The sequence below is a fragment of the Chenopodium quinoa genome, unplaced genomic scaffold (assembly GCF_001683475.1).
Source record: "Chenopodium quinoa cultivar QQ74 unplaced genomic scaffold, ASM168347v1, whole genome shotgun sequence".
Classification (NCBI taxonomy): Eukaryota; Viridiplantae; Streptophyta; class Magnoliopsida; order Caryophyllales; family Amaranthaceae; genus Chenopodium; species Chenopodium quinoa.
Window position 1 is genome coordinate 10089801 of NW_018743292.1, and position 21008 is coordinate 10110808.

At 39.4% G+C, this 21008-nt stretch overlaps 2 protein-coding genes across 2 annotated transcripts; both read left to right on the forward strand.

Moving 5' to 3' along the window:
• Window positions 1-2178: 2178 nt before the first annotated feature.
• Window positions 2179-4948, forward strand: LOC110735930. Its single transcript, XM_021916103.1, has 5 exons — window positions 2179-2802; window positions 3369-4068; window positions 4169-4316; window positions 4402-4484; window positions 4779-4948. Exons 1-5 carry the CDS (start codon window positions 2179-2181, stop codon window positions 4946-4948), a joined length of 1725 nt encoding a protein of 574 aa, XP_021771795.1.
• A 3-nt stretch (window positions 4949-4951) lies between these two features.
• Window positions 4952-5329, forward strand: LOC110735931. The gene has a single exon (XM_021916104.1). It carries the CDS (start codon window positions 4952-4954, stop codon window positions 5327-5329), a length of 378 nt encoding a protein of 125 aa, XP_021771796.1.
• Window positions 5330-21008: the final 15679 nt, after the last annotated feature.

Genomic DNA, 21008 nt, shown 5'->3' on the forward strand with positions numbered 1-21008 from the left:
TAATAATCACTATTATTGAATTATTGAGTTATTGGTATTATTTTGTGAATCTTGAGATTTGGTTTTGAATCATGAGTTTGGAATTATTGAATTAATTTATGGAATTGGTTTTAAAAGCATGTTTGCTAATAAATTGAATTTACTTATCTTGCACTTATCGTACTTAGCATATTTTGCTAATCCGTATTTCTTATTTGTTTTGGTTCACTCCGTTTACCTTAATGGTAAGCAGTGTTAACTATTTTTCAAGTGGAGTTTATAAATGAACATTTTGGGATTCTCGGGATATTCTTCACCTAGTTTAGGAATGTTGGTCCTTGTTTCTCTTTTGAGTACTCATAACATTGGTTACTATTTTTATTAAGTATTGATAAAGAAAGAGTTTGAGTTTTCGCTGCGAAGTTGTGGTTTTAATTAGTAGTTTGAGTAGCCTTGTGTAATCACGCGGCGGTAATAGGTCTAAGTCTATCCCTACTGTATATTTATACATATTATACTAGTATTTCCGTAGAGGGAGATTTGGGGGTGTTACAAAGTGGTATATGTTTTATGGTCTTAAAAAGATTAAAATGGGAATAAATAAAAATTGTGGGTAGACTTAAGAGGGAATATAGGATAGAGTTTCGCATTTGTGTGTGAAAGTTAAAAGCATTATTTTTTTAAAAAATAAAAACTATTTTCTTGTTTAGAAAGATGATTGAGAAAAGGATTCTCAAGTGCGACTCTCTGTCTAGGCAAGGCTCTCCTCGACGCTATAGGTAACTTACTTGGGAGACGCGTGCTCAACCGTCTAATATCATGATTCAAGTACATTATTATCATTTTCGAAAATAAAAAGAATTGAAACTATTTGAAAGCTTGAGTTGTGTGATTATGTGTGCATTAAAGTTGGTGTTAAAACACCTTAATCTATGGTCAAGAGGTCCGAAGTTTTGAGTCATTCCCCATGTCTTGAGCTATACTTGTTAATTGAGTTATGAATTGCTTATGCAAATGGATTTTTGAATTGAATTGCTTATGTGAATTGGCATTGAATTGATTGTTTTGCATGTGTATGTGAAACAAATGGAAAAGAATGATGAATTGAGAAAGAAATACTTTAACTTGCATTATTTGAAAGATGATGGAGTCAATGTTAGTCAGTTTGTGACTGGCATAGTTACTTTGGCCTTAACCCTCTATGAATGATATGGAATTGGAAGTGTTAACCCAATCACCTTGGATGATTTTCTTGGCCTTAGCCCATTTGCCTAGAGTTCTCAAATACAAACCTCTCTTTGACAAGTATAAGGATGAAATCAAGGATAATGGAATGTGGAACGAAGTACACCATCATGAAGGGAGATGGTTAGCAACCATGTCTAGCTTCAAAAGAGACTTGCATTATGTAGAACGTGACTATGAGCCTAAGAGGAAAGTTGTGAAATTTCCAAAACTTTCAAACAATGCTACCTTGAGAGAAGATGACAAATGTACTACTTAAATGCTCAACTACCTTTTTCATACCGAAAGCATTGTCATGAATTTGAGTCCTCTAGTGATGATATATGAGTCCATATAACCTCTTGGGAGGAGCAAGAATTACCCTTCTCCTTCACATACTCCAAACTATGAACCTCCAAGGCTTCCAAGTCCAAAAGTCCATTTTCATATTGCAAAAAGGCCCAGAACTCGTACCCAAGAAGTTAATCAAAAGCCACCAAGTCCAAAATACCATCCATCTTCACCAAAAGTTCAACAAAAGCCCAATGTTTCTTCAAAGCCAACTTGTGGTTGTGCTAGTCCACACAAAAGCCATACTCCAAATTCAAGTTCAATGGGCTAAGCACAACCACAACTTTCTGGCCAAATTCAAGTTCAGGCCATACTCCAAGTTACAGTGGATATAACCCAACTTTCACGACTGACCCAAGTGATAAGGGAAAGGCTAAGCAAGATGATCCTGACTATGATCCCAATGAGGATGACTATTCTGAGAGTGTTGCTTGAATGATTGAACTATGCTATGTTTATTGCTTTTAATAATTGCCTTAGATGGAAAAGTTGTACCTTCGATTGGATTATTAATGAAATGAAGTTATTTTTATTGCATTTTTCTTATGTTATTGAGTGAATTAAATGCCTATATGAGTAGAACTTGTTTTAATTTTCAAAGTATGGTAATTATACCTAGGAAGTATGTCTGCAAGGATGAGAAACCAAATGGGAAGTAGGCACGCTGGTTCCAAAGTAAGGAAGGTCCTTAGAAACTTAACCCATATCACTGAAAACATCATGAAAGTGGTGAACCAAGGAAACCGTAATTCTGACCTTGACTCTTATAGCGAAGTTTTTAAGAGAGTTACTACAGCCAAACCACTTGTTTACCTAGGGAAAGAGGATCCAGCCAGTCTTGAAAGCTGGATTAGGGAGTTTGACAAGTTGTTTGATGCTATTAATTACCCAAGTGAGCTGAGGGTGAATAATGGTTATTACTATCTGAGGAAGGAAGCTGACTTATGGTGGGTCCAAAGAAAGGATGAGTTGTTAAAGAAACCAAACTTTGGGTGGGATGAGTTTAAGGAAGCCTTGAGGGAGAAGTTTTACCCTTCTTACCTGAGAAAGCAGAAGTCTATGGAGTTTACTAACTTGAGAATGGGGAACATGTTTATCAATGAGTACTATAACAAGTTCATTGAGTTGATGAGGTTTGCCCCGGAAGTAGTTCCCACTGAAACCATTAAAGCTCAGAGATTTGAGCAAGGCCTAACCTTGACCCTCCAAGGGAAGCTAGGGGGAGTTACTTTTGAGACCCTAGATGAAGTCTATGGCCGAGCAGCCCACCTATAAGGGATCAAGGGGAGAGAGATGGAGCATTCTGGAGAGAAAAGAAAGAACCAGGACTCTTTTCACGAGGGTGAAAAGCGGCATAAGCCTAATGGTAACCACCAAGGGAATTCTAGAGATAGGAGGGACAACAAAGGGAACTATGGAAAAGGGAATGGAGGCCAGACGACCAATGCTAGAGAAAATGGAAACCAAAAGGGTGATAAACCCTAGGGAAAGTATTTCTGCAAGCGGTGTGAGAAAGACCGCCCAGGGAGGGACTATGAGGGCAAACCGATAACTTGTCGTTACTGTCAAAAGTTGGGACAGCGTGAGTGTGAGTGTTTCAAGAAAGAGGCTGACGTTAAGTCAGGAAAGGTGAAAGATTCTAGTACTCTTAGCAAACCATCTCAGCCTAGTGGATCTGCACCCCAAGGTTGGAACCAGTAGCGTTGCGGGAGGTGCCCTAAAGGGTCGTGTGTTCGTGATGAACAATCGTGAGGCTAAAACTTTTAATGATGTGGTAATTGGTGTTTTCCTTATAAGTTCTTTGCCTGTGAAAGTTTTGTTTGATTCGTGCATCCCATTCTTTTATTTCTAAGAGAGTGGTTGGAAGTCTTCGGTTGGGGAGTCCTGAATCAGTTTCTCTAGATGTGTCTATTCCGCCAGGGAAAGTGAGGAATTGTTCCAAGTTGTTTAGGAGTCTACCTCTCTCCATTTATGGGGTAGTGTTTCTGTCGGATTTCATCGAGTTTTATTTGAAGGATCTTGATGTGATTCTGGGTATGGATTGGTTGGGAAAGTATGAAGCCAAGATTGACTATGCAGGTGAAAAGGTTACGTTGAATAGCCCAAGTAAAACTAGAGTGACTTACAAAAAGGAAGGGAAGAACTCATGGTTAAGACTTATTTCTGCAATGCAACTACAGAAGTTTGTTAAGAAGGGTTATCCTCTTTTTATGTGCAGTGTTCAAGAAGTTGGAAGTGAGGAAGAGAAGAGTAAGGGAAGTATTCCGGTTATAGAAGAGTTTCCTGATGTATTTCCAGATGAGATTCTTGGTATGCCACCAGTGAGGGATGTTGAGTTCACTATCAACCTAGTGCCTGTTACTGGACCTATTTCTAAGGCTCCATATAGGATGTCTTCAGCTGAGATGAAAGAGTTGAAGACTCAGTTGGAGGATTTGTTGGAGAAAGGCTACATTCGACCTAGTTCCTCACCCTGGGGAGCTCCAGTGTTGTTTGTAAAGAAAAAGGATGGAAGTATGAGGTTGTGTATTGATTATCGAGAGTTGAATAAGGTTACAGTGAAGATAAGTATCCATTACCAAGGATCGATGATTTGTTTGACAACCTGAAATAGGCTGGAGTGTTTTTGAAGATAGATTTGAGGTCAGGTTATCACTAGTTGAGATTGCGGAGCAAGATATTCCAAAGAGTGTTTTCATGATCCGTTATGGTCACTATGAGTTCACAGCTATGCCGTTTGGTTTGATCAATGCACCATCAGTGTTCATGGATTTGATGCATAGGATTTTCAGGCCATATTTGGATAAGTCTGTAGTAGTGATTTGATGATATCTTGATTTATTCAAGGGATAAAGAGGAGCATGAGGAGCATTTGAGACAAGTTCTGTCATGTCTAAGAGAGCACCAGTTGTATGCTAAGTTGTCAAAGTGTGAGTTTTGGTTGGAAAAAGTGGCATTTTTTGGGCCATGTGATTTCCAAGGAAGGAGTTTCAGTTGATCCAAGCAAGATTCGAGCTGTCAGTGAACAACCCCAAAGAATGTGTCAGATGTGAGAAATTTCTTGGGTTTAGCAGGCTATTAGAGAAGGTTTGTGAAGGATTTTTCAAGGATTGCGAAGCCCATGAAAAGTTTGATGAAAAAGGAGCATAAGTTTTCATGGACTCAAGAGTGTGAACAGGCGTTTTAGACCTTGAAAGTTTTCATGAAGTATATTTTCACCTAAGGGTATTTGAATGGAAGGCAAAGGAGATGGTTGGAATTTCTCAGTGATTATGAATTGGACATTCAATATCATGAAGGAAAAGCTAATGTTGTAGCAGATGCTTTGAGTAGGAAGTCAGAACACTCGATGAATGTAATGGCAGTGTCAGATCAGTTGTGTGTGGAAATCTAGAAAATGAATTTGGAGGTCATGGAACATGGAGAAGTGACTAAGATGTTAAATGCATTGGTGATTCAACCACCCATTTATGATGAGATAAGGGAAAGCCAACTGGAAGACAAGAATTTGAAAGTAATAAAGAAAAAGATCGATGAAGGTCAGGTGTTGGGTTTCACCATTAGTGATGAAGGAAGTATTCGTTTCAAAGGAAGATGGTGTGTGCCACAAAGTCGTGGAGATTTGAAGCAAAGATTGATGGAGGAAGCCCATAATTCTCCTTATTCAATGTATCCTGGAGAGGATAAGTTGTATAAAGATATGAAGAAGACTTTTTGGTGGCCTAATATGAAGAAAGATGTAGCTGAATTTGTGGCCAAGTGTTTGACATGTTAGAAAGTAAAGATTGAGCGTCGTAGGCCTCAAGGAAAGGTCCAATCCTTGGAAGTGCCTAAATGGAAGTAGGATTCAATTTCTATGGATTTTATTGGAGCATTGCCTAAGACTAAGGCTGGAAATGACACTATTTGAGTAATAATGGACAGGTTGACGAAGTCAGCAACATTTATACCCATGAGAAGTACTTGGAATATGGATCAGTTGGGAAAATCTTATGTGAAATTTGTGGTGAAATACCATGGGGTACCCACGAATATCATTTCAAATAGGGATTCAAGATTTATGTCTAACATTTGGCAAAGTTTGCAAAAGGCGATGGGAACAAAGTTGTTAATGAGCACATCATTTCATCCTGCGACAGATGGTCAGACTGAGAGAACAATTCAGACATTGGAAGATATGTTGAGAGCATGCGTGATGGAATATCAAGGGTCTTGGGAAGATCACTTGGATCTGATCGAGTTTTCCTACAACAACAGTTATCATACAAGCATTGGAACGACACCGTTTGAATCTCTGTATGGTCGGAAGTGTAGAAGCCCAATTTGTTGGAACGATATAAGTGAGACAATGGTACTTGGGCCAGAGATGATTGAGATATGGTGAAACAAGTGAAGTTGATCCAAGAGAAGATAAAGGCAGCCCAAGATCGACAGAAAAGTTATGCTGATTTGAAAAGAAGAGATGAGGAATATGAAGTGGGAGAGAAAGTTTTGTTGAAGATTTTACCCATGAAAGGAGTAATGAGGTACGGGAAGAAGGGAAAGCTAAGCCCAACGTACATAAGGCCATATGAGATCATTCAGATAGTGGGAAAAGTAGCATATAACTTGGATTTTCCCAACGAGTTGGAAAAGGGTTCACAACGTGTTCCATGTGAGTCAAATACGAAAGTATGTACCTGATGTGACACATGTGCTACAACCTGAAACCATTGAGATGGATGAGAATTTGACCTATGAGGAAAAACCGATGAAGATTCTGGATACTAAAGTGAGAAGCACATGGAACAGGGATTTGAGAATTGTGAAAGTGTTATGGTCGAACCATAAAACTGAGGAGGCTACATGGGAAGCTGAGGTTGATATGAGGAAACGTCACCCAGAATTGTTTGACTAAGCATTTTAGAACTTAATTATTATTTTTGGATTTTGGATAAGATTTATTACCCATTTATTTTATTTAAAAGCCAAATTATATATATATATATATATATATATATATATATATATATATATATATATATATATATATATATATATATGTTTCGGGGTTTTTTGATGTCCTGCGGGAGAGTTACAATTCCGAGACTGGTATCCTTGCGCCTGTACCTGCAAAACAACGGAGACTCCTTGTGGTGGGAGTTCCGCCTCCGACGATCAAGTTAGAACGTGTATGAGGAGTGAATAGTGCAGAAAAGTAAAGGTTGGGAAATCTGGTTCCTCTAGGTGAGGAGTGATCTAAGTGTTTTTACTCTCTCGGTGAGTGTAATTAATTTGCTTAACTCCCCATTAATGAGAATTAATGAAGGTATTTATATGCCTTGGGATGCGTGCCAGTCCTAGGTTTAGGTCAACCTAGGGCTGATTGGGCTTTCCACAAGACTTTGGGCCTAGGTGGCCGATTTTCCCATTTGGCATGAGGGAGGCCACGTGGCGTGACACAACTGGTCCATGGTGGACGGATCAACGCCTGACACGTGGCAGGCTCCTATTGGTCCAAGTGGCGAACACTTGGTAGAACCTGAATGGTCCACTTGTCAGGTGATAATTAGTAGGGAAAAATCCCCTAATAATTTGCCCCTCACAGGTGGCACGTGACTGTTCACATGTCACCTGTGACAGGTGTCGGCCTGTAACAGGCGACGACCTGCGACAGGTGTCGCCTTATGACGGGCCGAGCATTTTTCCCGCTCGTTTTTTTGAATTTGGAGGCGACCCTTCGCATTCTCCTTTTGCCCTATATAAGGACATGTTGACCAAGTCTTTTGTTCACATTTTCGAACTTTTCAAGAGAACTCTCGGACCCCTGAACTTAAGCTCTTACACTTTGCAACTTTTGATCTGCCGATTATTTCTGACAAGCCGACTGCTTTTGTTAGGCGCCTGTTCGATCAAGCTCTTCTTCAGAACTTAAGTTTCAGGTAACCGTCTGTTCCTTTATTCTTTTTGCTTTTGCACTTTTTCTTTCTTTTTTGAAAATGAGACCTCAAAAGCATCCGGCACGACCTAGGTTAGCAATCAGCCGGCCACCGGGGACCGACGGCTGAGTCTAGGACTAGGGGTGCCGACTGCCCTGCGGTACTTCAAACTTTGCGCAAGTCCCGTAATCCAACTGTCTCTGTATCTATTCATAACAGTATGGCAAGAACAAAAAAGACCAAGAGAATTGAAAACTCTGATGGCTCCTCTTTCCGGGTTCAAATTAGCAAGCTGTCGGACCAGCCGCCTGATACCGCAGGGACCCAAGGTGGCCCTTCCGCCGAGAGCTCTGAGGAGGGAGCTAAAGTAGCCCCTTCCCACTTCACTGTTGACCTGGCCAGTTAGCAGACGGCCCCAGAAGAAGAAGAGGGGTCGGCCCCCTCAGGGAGAGGGGGAGTCGGACTCTTCTGATATTGAGTCTGACTCTAGCTCTTCAAGCCGCCTCTCTATAAACTCAGAGGAAAGGCATTCTCGTTTGCATGAGGCTAGACTTTCTCATGCGGCTGAAAAGGGGGACGGCTGGTCGGAACCATCCGCCTCTCATAGGGAGTTGAATACTCCTTACTACTGTCATGTCCCAAAGGGCCGAATCAAGGCCATGAAAGAACGAATAGACTCTTTTCTATCGGACCATGTGATGGGTTATGATTTTCAAGTATTTGTGCCGGATGTTGAGGATACAGTTGTCTGGCCCGCGGGGACTAGGTACGGGGACGCCTGTTTTGGCTGCTACGAGGCGGCCATTAAGGCTGGGCTTCCATTTCCCTTGCATCCGGTCGTTCAACAAATCCTCGATGGATACGAGGTGGGGCTATGGCAGTTAGCCCCGAATTCCTGGTTCAACATCCTTGGCTATGTAGCCGGATGTGAAATGCATGGGGTGGAGCCAAATTTTGGTAGTTTGTATTTTTTGATTATCTTCCTTATTTCTATCATTTTTCATTAACTCTTATTTTCCATCTCCTAAATATTTGATCATCTTATTTTCCTACCTTAAATCATTCTTGATTATTCCCCAAGCAAAGCCATTTACCATATCATTTTTCATGACAACATACTTTCCATAATTAATTATTCCTTAATCACCATAAAACTAAACTTTCCTTAATTCTTTAGCCTCAACTTTCCCAGTAATTCCTTAAACCAAAATTACCATAATTCTTCCTATATTTTCCTATCATAATTCTAGCATGAGCTAGCCTATAAATACCCCTTGAATCATAGCTAAACATTCACACTAAAATTCTCTAATTCTCTCCTCCCTTTCTCTTGTTTTTCACGGCCACCACCACCAAACACCACCTCCACCGCCGGCTGCCATCTTCCCCGGCCAGCCGCCAGCCACCAGTAGCCACCTTCTGGACGGCTGTCGCCCTCCTTGTCACCACCTCTTCTCCTCCTCTTCTTTATTTTTCTACCTCTTCTTCTTCTCTTCTCTTGAATAATTATATTATTATGGGAGTTTTATAAAAAATTTAATGAGTATTTTTTGATTAAATAAAATCAGTTTATTATTCAAGTTTGTGAAAAATAATTTTATAAGGATCATGTACATATAGTTAGGGGTTTTATTTTAATTGTTGTGATATATTATTTGTTAACCTTATATTGATTAAGGTTATATTTATTTGTGAGGTGTGTTTGACAAGAGTTCTTGAAGTTCTTTTAGTGTGTTGCTAAGCAAGGATCAAGGTACGTTTAGGGGACTAGATACCTTCGAAATCGATCGGATTGAATAAGCATGTTTTATATGATTTTTATGATGATTGAATTATGATTTATGAAATAAAGTATGTTTAAATAATTGGTTTTAATAAATAAATTTGAAGGAATGATTTTTAAATCATGTTTTGAATGATTAAATTATTTGTCATATTTTAAAAGGTTTGATTTTGAAAGCGTGTTGAATTAAATAAAAAGGAGTTTTGAATGGTTTTATTATAAAGATTGGAATTATTGATTTAAGGAGGATTTATTGAATTATTTATAAAAGCGTTACAAGCATGATTACTATATTAATCCCACTATGCGGATTCATTGAAGACTATGGACTTTGTATGACCTAGTCTTTCCTCAAGGATAGCCTTTTAATATAAAGATACTAGCTTGGGGGATGTGCACACTTAGAGAGGAATTGGGTTTTTGAAAAGAATTTATTTTAATAATCACTATAATTGAATTATTGAGTTATTGAAATTATTTTGAGAATATTGAGAATTGGTTTTGAATCATGAGTTTGGAATTATTGAATTGATTATTGGAATTGGTTTTAAAACCATGTTTGCTAATAAATTGAATTTACTTATCTTGCACTTATCGTACTTAGCATATTTTGCTAATCCGTATTTCCTATTTTTTTTTGGTTCACCCTGTTTACCTTAATGGTAAGCAGTGTTAACTATTTTTCAGGTGAAGTCAATAAATGAGCATTTTGGGAGTCTCGGGATATTCTTCACCTAGTTTAGGAATGTTGGTCTTTGTTTCTATTTTCGAGTACTCATAACATTGGTTACTATAAAGTATTGATAAAGAAAGAGTTTGAGTTTCTGTTGCGAAGTCGTGGTTTTAATTAGTAGTTTGAGTAGCCTTGCGTAACCACGCGGCGGTAATACGCCTAAGTCTATCTCTACGGTATAAATTATAAGTTTTATACTAGTATTTCCGTATAGGGAGATTTGGGAGTGTTACACCTGATATGGCCTTGGTTAAAATATCAGCAAGCTGCTGATGAGTAAGAATGTAATGGAGTTCAAGCAACCCATCCAAGACTTTATCTCTTGTAAAATGTACATCAATCTCAATGTGCTTGGTTCGCTCAAGATGTATAGGATTCTTAGCTATGTGAATAGCAAACTGATTATCACAGTGTAAAAAAACAAGCTTGAGATTTGTTACACCAAGTTCCTCAAGCAACCTAACCAGCCAAGTAATCTCAGAGGCTGCTAAAGATAAAGTCATGTATTCTGCCTCTGAAGATGACTTAGAGACTGTCTCTTATTGTAATCCCCCATATTTTTAAGTAAATTATAATTATGTATTTTTTTTATGTATACGAATATTTTATAATAATTTTATACTTATATAAATATTTTTGGAAAGATCTGTATTCTGCTTGCTGCCCTGCGAAACCAGCCACCATTGCTGCTCCGACGTCCACTGCGGCCCCCTCCTCGACACCAGTTCACCCTCTTCTCTCTCCTTCCTTCTTTCTTTCCTCTTTGTTAAATTATTCCAAGTTATAATCTTTATTAAGTGTTGTTTTGAATTGTTATTTTTAATGGGTTAATGATGTTTAATTATCTCAAAAGATTATAAATTTATAAGTTTTATCATGTTTAAATTATGCATCAAAATTTCAGATTTATTTAGTTAAGAAAATTAGGGTTTAAAACTTGTTTTCATGGTTTTAGGGCTTAAAAACGTGTTACTAAAGTTATTCAATCTAAACATGATTATATTGTAATTCTACTATGATTATGATGATGTTTAATTCAAAAGCAAGTTTTTAATTTTTCGTAATTAATTTATGATTTCCGTTCTTAATTTCTCTTAATCACGTTTTAATCACGTTTTGACTCTGACTCGTATGAATTTTGCAAAAAAAAAATAGTGTTTTTCGTGTGTAAACGACGCTCTGATCAAAACTCACCTTTGGTAGTGAGCACCACCTTCTCGTGGCCAAAATCAGCCTTTAAATATGATTTTTGGGCAGTTTTAGATTTTTTAACGAAGGATTAATGTTATAAATAAATTTTCAGATTATTAAAAATAAAGATTTGGGGATTTAAAGCATTCTAAATCATGTTTCTTAGAGTTTTCAATACACTTCATGACCATTATGATTAATGTATGTTAATAGTTTTTTTTTTCTTTTTAGTATCAAGTTTGAAGTTTAAATTAAATTTCCAGATTTTTGTAATCTGAATTTTGTTGTTTTGGTATAAAAAATAATAGGTTTTAATGTTTCTACATGTATATTTAAGCTATTATTCCATTATTACAAGTATGGGTTGTTAAATTTGCAAAGGATGCGTATAAACTAAATTTTCAGATTTTGTTAGTAGCTAAAACATGCTATAATTTCATATATAAAGATGTATTATAAGTTTTTATGAAGGAAACATAAATAACTCTGCAGAAGCTTTTAATTCTAGTAAAAGGAAAGGTTTTAAAGTGTTATTTAATTAAATTTTGGAGGTTTTAAAGTAAGTTAGTGTTGCTGTAAATCATATTGCTTGAGTATTGATTGAACTATTATCGTTTTGTTTAGGAGAGGACTTCGTAGAAGGTGATTTCTAGTTTTAAAGTGGCCAACCAACTCGTGTACTCAAGGTACATACAAGGATACGAAAACCTCCACTCTAGGAGCATGTATAAGGCCTTGGAAACTTAGAATCATGTTAGGAAACTTGTGGATTGGTCGAAATTGTTTGGTAGTGAGTTTGATTGATTGTGATGTTTGGTTTAATTCATGTATGAGAAAAGCGTATTGATTTTTCTTGTAAGTATTATATATGCCATAACTTGCAAGACAGGCTTAGAGGCAAAGGTACATGAATATGTGGAATGCACTATTTTATTATTCGTTCATTATTATTGGAATGGAATGAGTAAAGGGAGTATTAAAGTCTTAAAAGACGAGGTTGAGGATTTGAGGTGCCTTATGCACTTAAGGTGTTTATACACCGAGGTAGTTAAAGGATTCAATAATAAATATTGTTTGTCACTAATAAATTAAGAATTGAATTGGAAACTTGAATGGTTTGAATGATTGATGTATGATTGGTTGTGTTGTTTTGTGTTGCATTTGAGTCATCACCAAGTTTAAACTGGTAAATCACGTAAAGTGAAAGATGGATGAGCAATAAAACTCTGGATTTGTGCACATCTAGAGTATTGACAATCAGGGGTTGGGGTTCACGGGGTATTAGCCATGTACTTTCTAGAGGCCGTCTGATCTACGAGTCCCTTGTTTACAAATGCTTTTAAAATTATAAGGAGTTAGATGAGATCTCATACTAGCTATGGCCACAAAGTCGCGCCCGTCTGCCATTGGATGTTTATTAATGTCTCTGAAAGGAGGCATAGGGTTTTCTTTTATTAATGTTCCAAAATGGAGCATAGGGGGACAATCCGGTCTATTGCTTAATCCAAACAATGAATGAAATGAATTATTTATTATTAATTAGTAAAGTCTTAGTGATTTTAACAGTTGAGTCATGTATCTGAGTAAGTAATTAAATTGTGTGTGTTAACTTCTTATTAGTAGTATGCTAGGAATTCTTTGTCATGTTTCATAGCTTGTATGTACTCAGCATTGATGATTGCGTGCTTTTGTGTGTCTTTTCTTGGTCATGGCCTTCGCCTTTCAATGACCCTGTAGTGATCTAATTTTTATACTTGTAATATTGGGGAGCAGATTAATCACAGGTCTTACCTAATCAGAACTTGCATCAAGGTGATGGGATTTTGAGTGGAGTGTTGGTTAATCTCACACTTTATTTCATTTCATTTTATTTCATAAGTTGGATTTATTTTGACTCTGATTTGATTTACTTACTATTTTTAACGAGTTTTGAATAAGGGCCATAATGGTTCCAGCTTGTAAGACTAAATTTGGTTTTGATTATTGGTTTTGGAAACTTATTTGAAACTAAGTTAGTTTTTCCGCTGCTAAATTCTGAACTAGCCTTAACGTTTGAACACATGGTGGTAGCACGTCAGTAATTCTCTTGCAGATTGTTAAAGGTATTTACAGGTTTTTAAAGAGAGAATTATTGGGGTGTTACACTTATTTCTTATATTTCCATTAAATTGGAGAATCACCAAGTAGGACAACATAGCTAGTTATAGAATGTCTTGTATTGTGACATCCAGCCCAATCAGAATATGAGTATGCTCTTAGAGTAAGAGTGTCAGTAGCTTCAAGCATAATACCTTGACCTATGGTGCAGGCAACATATCTGATAACATGATGCAAAGCACTCATATGGGATGATCTTGGCTAATGCATGAATTAACTTAATGTATGTACTACAAAGGCTAGGTCTGGTTTAGTATGAGTAAAAAAATTCATCTTACCAACCAGAGACCTATACAGAGCTGGATCTGGAAATAAATCTCCAGAATCAGACAAAAGGTTCAGATTAATTGGCAAAGGAGTTAAAGCAGTCCTGGAAACATCCATGCCACAAAGGATACTAGTTCCTTAGTAAATTTCTTCTGTGTATGCACAATACCATTAGAGAGATGAGTCACTTTAATGCCAAGGAATAATTTAGCTGTCCTAGATCCTTGATGCTAAAAGTAACATAAAGATAGCTAGTATCCAAGTTAGAAATTTTCAGGTCATTGCTTCCAGTGATGATAATATCATCAACATAGACAACCACTATAGTTAAATGACCATTGAGTCTCTTTTAGAACAAAGAGTAGTCATTTTTTATTGAGAATAGCCTTGTTTAACCAACTCACTATGCAGCTTAGAGAACCACTGTCTGGAAGCTTGTTTAAGACCATAGAGTGATTTTCTAAGTCTGCAAACTTGATTGCTTGGGTTAGTCGGGAATCCCTTATGGCATTTTCATGTAGACCTCTTCATAAATCACCATGAAGAAAGGCATTGTTGATGTCCATCTGATGCAGAGACCATTTGTTAGCAGCAACAATTGAAAGAATGCACCTAATTGTGGACATTTTGACAACTGGTGAGAAAGTTTTCTCGAAATCAACCCCATATTTTTGAGTGAAACCTTTGGCAACTAGTCTAGCCTTGTACCTTTCTAGTGTTCCATCAGCTTTTAACTTTATCTTGTACACCCATTTGCATCCAATTGCCTTTTTATAAGGAGGTAGAGTAACAACTTCCCAAGTGCAATTCTTCTCAAGAGTTGTTATTTCATTACTTATAGCTTGAACCCAATTAGGATCCTAAGAAGCTTCAAGATGAGAAAATGGTTCTACTAGGTTGGAAGTCTGAGCTAAATGAGCTTTATAGAAGCAAAAGGGAGAGAGTAAAAAAAGACAAGATTACACCGGTGATGATATGGTGCATAACACTGGTAATTTCATCCATGAGCAAAAGACCAAAGTTGGTTTTCTCTTTTTTTTTTTTTTTTTTTTTTTTTTTTTGTACAGAAAGTACGAAGGAGGGGTGCAATGAGGGCTGGGTGGTGTGGTTAGCTGGGCAGCAGGCGGCGGCGACTTGTCAGTCAGGTGGAGGTGGTGCGGCTGGTGGCGCACGGCCAGGTGGTGGTGGTGCGGCCGATGGTGGCACGAAGGAGAGAGCGAGAAAGGGGAAAGAAAATGGGTTTTAGGGGTATTTTAATTTGCTGAATTTGTAGGTAATTTGCAAATGAGTTGTGATGAAATTGTTCAGAATCCTTGCTCTGTTTATAGGGAAATTTGGGGATCAAAATCAGATTAAGAATTGAAACTTTGAATTGCAATTGGTTGTTTTAGAGGTGAAATCTAATGGTTGGGAGCAAGTTTGATGATGGTGATGGAGTAGATGAGTTACATGTGGATGGTGAGGGTGAATGTAGTCTGTAGTTTGCAAGTTGGGGGACGTGTTAGCTGGGAAGGTTAACTTGAAGAAGCTTTCATGGAGGAGTAGAGAAGATGAACGTAGTTTGTGGTGATTGGGGATGAAATTTTATTTCTTTTTCCTTTTTTTTTTGGCTAAAAGTATGAGTTAGGTTGTAAATGTCAATTGGGCTTGCAAGTACTCATATGGGTTAGGATAAAGAGCTTTCTCACCTAAAAACTATGTTCATGAAATAAGGCTCATATTAAAAGATAGTAACTTTATAACTAGAGTTTAGGAAATTATAATTTTCTTATTAAAATCCACTTGAAAGTTGTAATATATTTATAGGAAAATTTATAGTTTAATAATCCAAATATCTTAAGAAAATATTTTATAGTATATGGGAAAATTATTCGGCCATTTTTCATAAACGGTTTTATAAGACCCAAAATAAGACATACTTAAGCTTAATAATTATAATTAATAATAAATAAATTGGTTTGAAAATTACGAGGTATTACAGTAAGTACCATCTCGTACTTCTTCCCTGATTTGGTAAGGCCCTTCCCAATTAGGGGTTAACTTGTCGTCTTTCTTTGCTCGGCCTACCGCTTCCATTTTTCTCAATACCAGGTCCCCCATCTTAAGTGGTCGCTTTGACACTTTTCGATTATATGCCCTTGTCATCCTTAGACGATATATTTTTTATCTTAGCGCCGCATTGCCCCTAGATTTTGGGAGAAAATCTAGGGCAGTCTTCATGGCCTCCCAATTGGCCGATTCATCATATAGCATCACCCGAAGAGTGGGCTCATACATTTCAATTGGGAGCACGGCCTCAGCACCATAGATAAGAAAGAATGGGGTTTCTCCTGTAGAACCTTTTACTGTTGTTCCGATGGACCATAACACATTAACCAACTTATCAGCCCATAAGCGCCCTGCTTTCAAGCTTCCACTTGATGCCATTGGAAATTAACTTGTTATAAGCCTCAACCTGGCCGTTAGCTTATGGTCGACCGACCGAAGCAAAGCAATGTGCTATGCCCTAGTTGCTAAGCTATTCTCTGAGATGGTCAGTCTCGAACTGTGGCCCATTGTCGAACACCATAGATTGCGGAACACCAAAATGTGTGATTACATTCTTCTAGATGAAGGTGGACACATCTTTCCATTTAATGCCTCAGACATCCTCAGCCTCCACCCAGTTGGTAAAGTAATCAACTGCCACCAAGACATACCGTCGCTGCCCTGATGCTGGGGTGTAAGGCCCTAAGATTTCCATGCCCCATTTGGAAAAAGGAAGTGGACTACTTATGGCCAACAAACTATTTGTCGGATGGTGTATGAGGGTTGCGAATCTCCGCCACTTATCACATTTTTGCACCATTTCCATGGCTTTCGAATCATGCTCGGCTAGAAATACCCAAGATGGGCCACCTTTTCAGATAAGGCTCGTCCGCCTATATGTTATCCGCAATGCCCCTGATGGAGGTCGTCCAGCACTTCATACGCCTGCTCGGGCGTAATACACTTCAAATATGGTTTAATAAATGAGTTTTTGAACAATTCTTCCCCCTCGAGTTCAAACCATGTCGCCTTTTTCTTCGTCTTCCAACTCTTCTTCTGGTCATCCGGAAGAACTTTATCTTTGAGATAGGAGATAATTCCGTCCATCCATGTTGAGCTTCAGTCAATGGTTTGAACATATTCGGCATCAATGCTTCGTTTTTTTTAATCCCCAAAACACAGATCTCGGAGTATCATATGATGTCGAGGAGGCTAGTTTTAACAAGGCGTCAGCCTAATTATTCTCGGACCAAGGGACTTGTTGCAGCGTGAAATGCTCTAGGCCCTTGGCCTCTTCTTTAACCATCTTAAGGTACTTCATCATTGTCGGCTCCCTAGCCTGGTAGTCACCGTTCACCTGGCTGACTATCAACTGAGAGTCCGAACAAGCATCAATTTTTGTTGCCCCTGCCGCCTTACACATTCTAAGGTCAGCTAAAATGGCTTCGTACTTAGCCTTATTGTTAGAAGCTTAGAACTGGAATCTCAAAGCATACATAAACTTACCTCCTTCCGGAGATAGACAAATAATACCAGCACCGATGCAGGTCACTGTTACACTCCCATCAACAAACACTTTACATATCTGATCCCCTGCCGACTGCTTGTCCGGCTGCATCATTTCAACTTAAAAACCGTAAAGGCTTGACCCTTGTTGCTTTTCTAGGTTTGAATGAAATATCAAACCCTCTCATCAATAGAGCCCATTTAACCATTCGACCACTGGCCTCAAGTGTTGTGAACAGCTTCTTCAACTGTTGGTCCGTGTAGACCACAACTGAATGAGCAAGAAAGTATGACCTTAGCTTTTTTGACGCCATGAATAGTGCCAAGCCGAACTTCTCGATGGGTGGCTACCTAAGTTCAACATTGTGCAACACATGGCTGATGAAATACACAGGTATCTGGTGGTCGTCCCTTTCAGCAAGTAGCACGACACTTATAAAGTGATCAGAAATTGCAAGCTACATGTATAGCTTTTCATCTTTGAGCGGACTAACAAGCCGAGGGAGGGTATGCAAGTGATTCTTCAACTAAATAAAGGCTTCCTCGGCCTATTCAGTCCACTCGAACATAGCATTTTACTTAATGGTTTGGAAAAAATAGCGACACTTATCCCCTAAACGTGACAGAAACTGTCTGAGTGCGGCTAAACAACCGGTCAGCCTCTTTACTTTTTTTATGGTTCTTGGCAATTTCATACCGAAGACCACCTGGATCTTCTCAAGGTTAGCTTCAATGCTGCGTTGATCAATAAAAAATGCAAGAAATTTGCCTGACTACTAAACACCAAAGACGCACTTATTTGGATTTAACATCATTTATGCCGCCTGAGTTCGGTAAATGTTTCTCGAAGATCACTCAAATGGTCAGCTAACTTCTTTGATTTAACAATCATATCATCAATGTAAGCCTCCATATTTCGGCCGATGTGGTCTCTGAAGATTGTATTCACAAGTCTTTGAAATGTGGCTAGGGCATTCTTTGAGCAGAACGACATGACATTGTAGCAATACAACCCTTATCAGTCACAAAAGCCGTTTTCTCTTGATCTTCCTCCCACAAAGGGATTTGGTGAAATCCAGATTAGGCGTCCATGAAGCTCATTAAGGCATGCGTGGTCGTTGAACTGACTAGGCGGTCAATTTTAGGCAAAGGAAAGCTATCTTTTGGACATGCCTAGTTGAGATCAGTGTAATCCACACACATCTACCAGGTTCCATTTGGCTTCTTGACCAAAACTACATTGGCCACCTAATCTGGGTAATAGCATTGCTGAATGAAATTGGCGTCCATCAACTTTTTCACCTCGGTCGCGGTCGCCTGGTTCCTCTCTTCACCATGGTTTCTTTTTTTCTGTCGGATAGGCTTAACGGCTGGGTCAACTGCCAGCTTATGTATGGACAGGTCTGGGCTTATACCCAGCATCTCATGAACTTCAAAGCAAACATATCCTTGAACTCTCTTAGCAAATTTACCAAGTCATCTCCAAGCAAGTTTATGGCCATAGTGCCAACCTTGACCGTCCGATTAGGCTGGTCCGGTTCAGCACTATGTCCGTATGATCACCGGCTAGTTGCGGCCTTAACTCTTCTGGTCGGCCGACGGTTATTAGCTGCTATGCCAGCTCCTTCTTGACTTATTTGCGCTTTTTGGCGACCAGCTGAACTTAGAGTGGCCCTTTTTCTGAGTTTTGCTCGGACGCCCTACTGTGTCCGAACGAGGTAGGCTTCACGGTCAGCTGATTACATTCTTTTGCCATTACTTGGTCTCCCTGAATGGAGCCTATTTTCCCGTCCGACCGTCCGAACTTCATTAACATCAAGTGAGAGATGATTACAGCCTTTGTTGAATTTAGGGTCAGACGACCATGTCCCTTCCCTCATTTCTTGGACTACATTGGACAGGCAAGTCTATCTGGCCAACCGGATGGATAATACTCCCTCCAAAACCAACGGATGGGAGATGTCTTTCAAAGCATCTTCTGGAAACTTCTAGTTTTTCAAGCAAGCTACGCTGATTATGTCACACGAGTTGCCCATGTCTATCAACACTCGTCTGACCTTTAGGTTGGAAACTATAAGGATGAACACCATGGGATCATCGTGGGGGGATTTAATTTTGCCTCTACGATCAGTTCTAGGAATGGCTCTACCTTAAAATTCTAAGCGTGCATCACTTTCCCAATTTTCCTAGCATCCTCCTTAATTCCCTTCATGGTTGGGTCACCTGCAGCAAAGCCTCTTGAAATGACGGCCACAAACCCTGAATCTGTACTATTTCCATCATCATCTTTTTTCTTTTCCTTCTTTCTTTTTGCCGGTCGAGTCTTCCTGAGAAGAAGGTTTCTTCTCGGCGCCCTTGGCCGGCTCTTCAGCTTTTGTAAGCGAACAAAAATCAGCTGCTTCGATGTATGATTCGGCCTCCCGGAGAACACTTGCGTATGTCCGAATCTTTTTCCTGATTAGATCAAACTTGAACCATGTGCCTTAGTCCTCGAAGGAACTCTAATTAAGTAGGCCATTTCATCTGGCAAATTTTGGAATTGCGCTTTCTCAATGTTAAACCTTTGGACGTACGAACGCAGCGCCTCTTTCTTTCCTTGGACAATAGTTGCCAAGTTAAAACTAGTCTTTCGGGGTGGTATGTTATAGGAGAAGTTTCCAACGAACAACAAACTTAAAGTTATGAAACAATTTATGCACCCGGTCGGGAGACTGTTAAACCAGTCTTGGGCCACACCCTTGAGAGTGGACGAGAAGCATTTGCACCAAGTGGCATCATCCACATTTTACAAGTACATCAAATTCCTGTACGAGGAGAAATGCTCTTCAGGGCTGCCCGTACCATCATAAGCACCCACAAGTACATTTTTCACTTTCGCTGGATATGAAGAGTTGAGAATTCGTGAGAAAACGGAGGCGGCTTGTCACCTCGGGTCAACAAACGCATTTGCCAACCAATAGGCTGAGGTTGAGCGGCCGATCCGTCCAGGTATTCCATCTGGTCGTACGACCGACCATACTGCCCGTACACTGGGGTAATAGGCGACATATTCGCACCATAATTATGGGGAACTTGAAATTGAGCTGAACGATGTAGAGGAACAGGAGGTTGAGTGTGATGGGCTTGACTTCTACTGGTCCTGCCCGAGTTGGTATGCTTGGAGAGGGTATGGTGTGATAATCCATCCAACATGGTGGGAGTGGAAGCCGTGTCCAAGTAGTATGACTGGTCGACCCCCTCCTGCTATTTTTGCCTGAGATAATCCCTAGCATCCTTCCAACGCTGGGATGGCTCATTTGGCTGCCTGGTATGCCCCCCCAGCCGACTTCGATTTCTCAAGCAGCTTTGACCAGTTCGCCCGAGGCACCCTAAGGGACTTCAGTTGCCTCCTGAATGGGGTAGCTTCCGCATCCACAATATTAGTCGCCTTTCCCGGGGATTCTTTTTGGAGCCCTCTCATTCCTTTCTGGGCGGATTCCTAGAAGAAGAGGGTATCTTGCCCTCAAACTCCTTTCGGAGCTTGGCAAAAGCAACCTGCAAAGAGCCGGTCGTCACAGGAGGATCCTCGGCTTCATGGAACGAGGCGATCAGAGGATCGTTGTTGTTGATAATAACCTCAATATTCTTTACATGTGCGTCCTGACCAGGTTCGGGTGTCTGACCATCTTTAGCCATTTCAGACGTGTATCCCTACAGACGGCGCCAAATATTTCAGGGTTTTTTGGAATCCCTTGAGATACAGGTCGTGAATATGTCCAGACGACTTATCTCGGGATTTGGGCCTCCTGATGTAAGGAGGCCTTCTCTCTTTCAGGTGCTCTTGTGTTCTGCCACGTGTCTCCTTCCTATTAGGACACATGACACCCTTTTT

What these genes read in the sequence shown, in the direction of transcription:
- LOC110735931 (XM_021916104.1), top strand. Translation starts at nt 4,952, where the DNA reads ATGAATTTGGAGGTCATGGAACATGGAGAAGTGACTAAGATGTTAAAT.
- LOC110735930 (XM_021916103.1), top strand. Translation starts at nt 2,179, where the DNA reads ATGTCTGCAAGGATGAGAAACCAAATGGGAAGTAGGCACGCTGGTTCC. An exon ending in CTTTTGAGACCCTAGATGAA is followed by an intron (nt 2,803 to 3,368) that starts GTCTATGGCCGA and finishes TGCCTGTGAAAG; the next exon opens with TTTTGTTTGATTCGTGCATC. An exon ending in GTATGCTAAGTTGTCAAAGT is followed by an intron (nt 4,485 to 4,778) that starts GTGAGTTTTGGT and finishes TTTTCACCTAAG; the next exon opens with GGTATTTGAATGGAAGGCAA.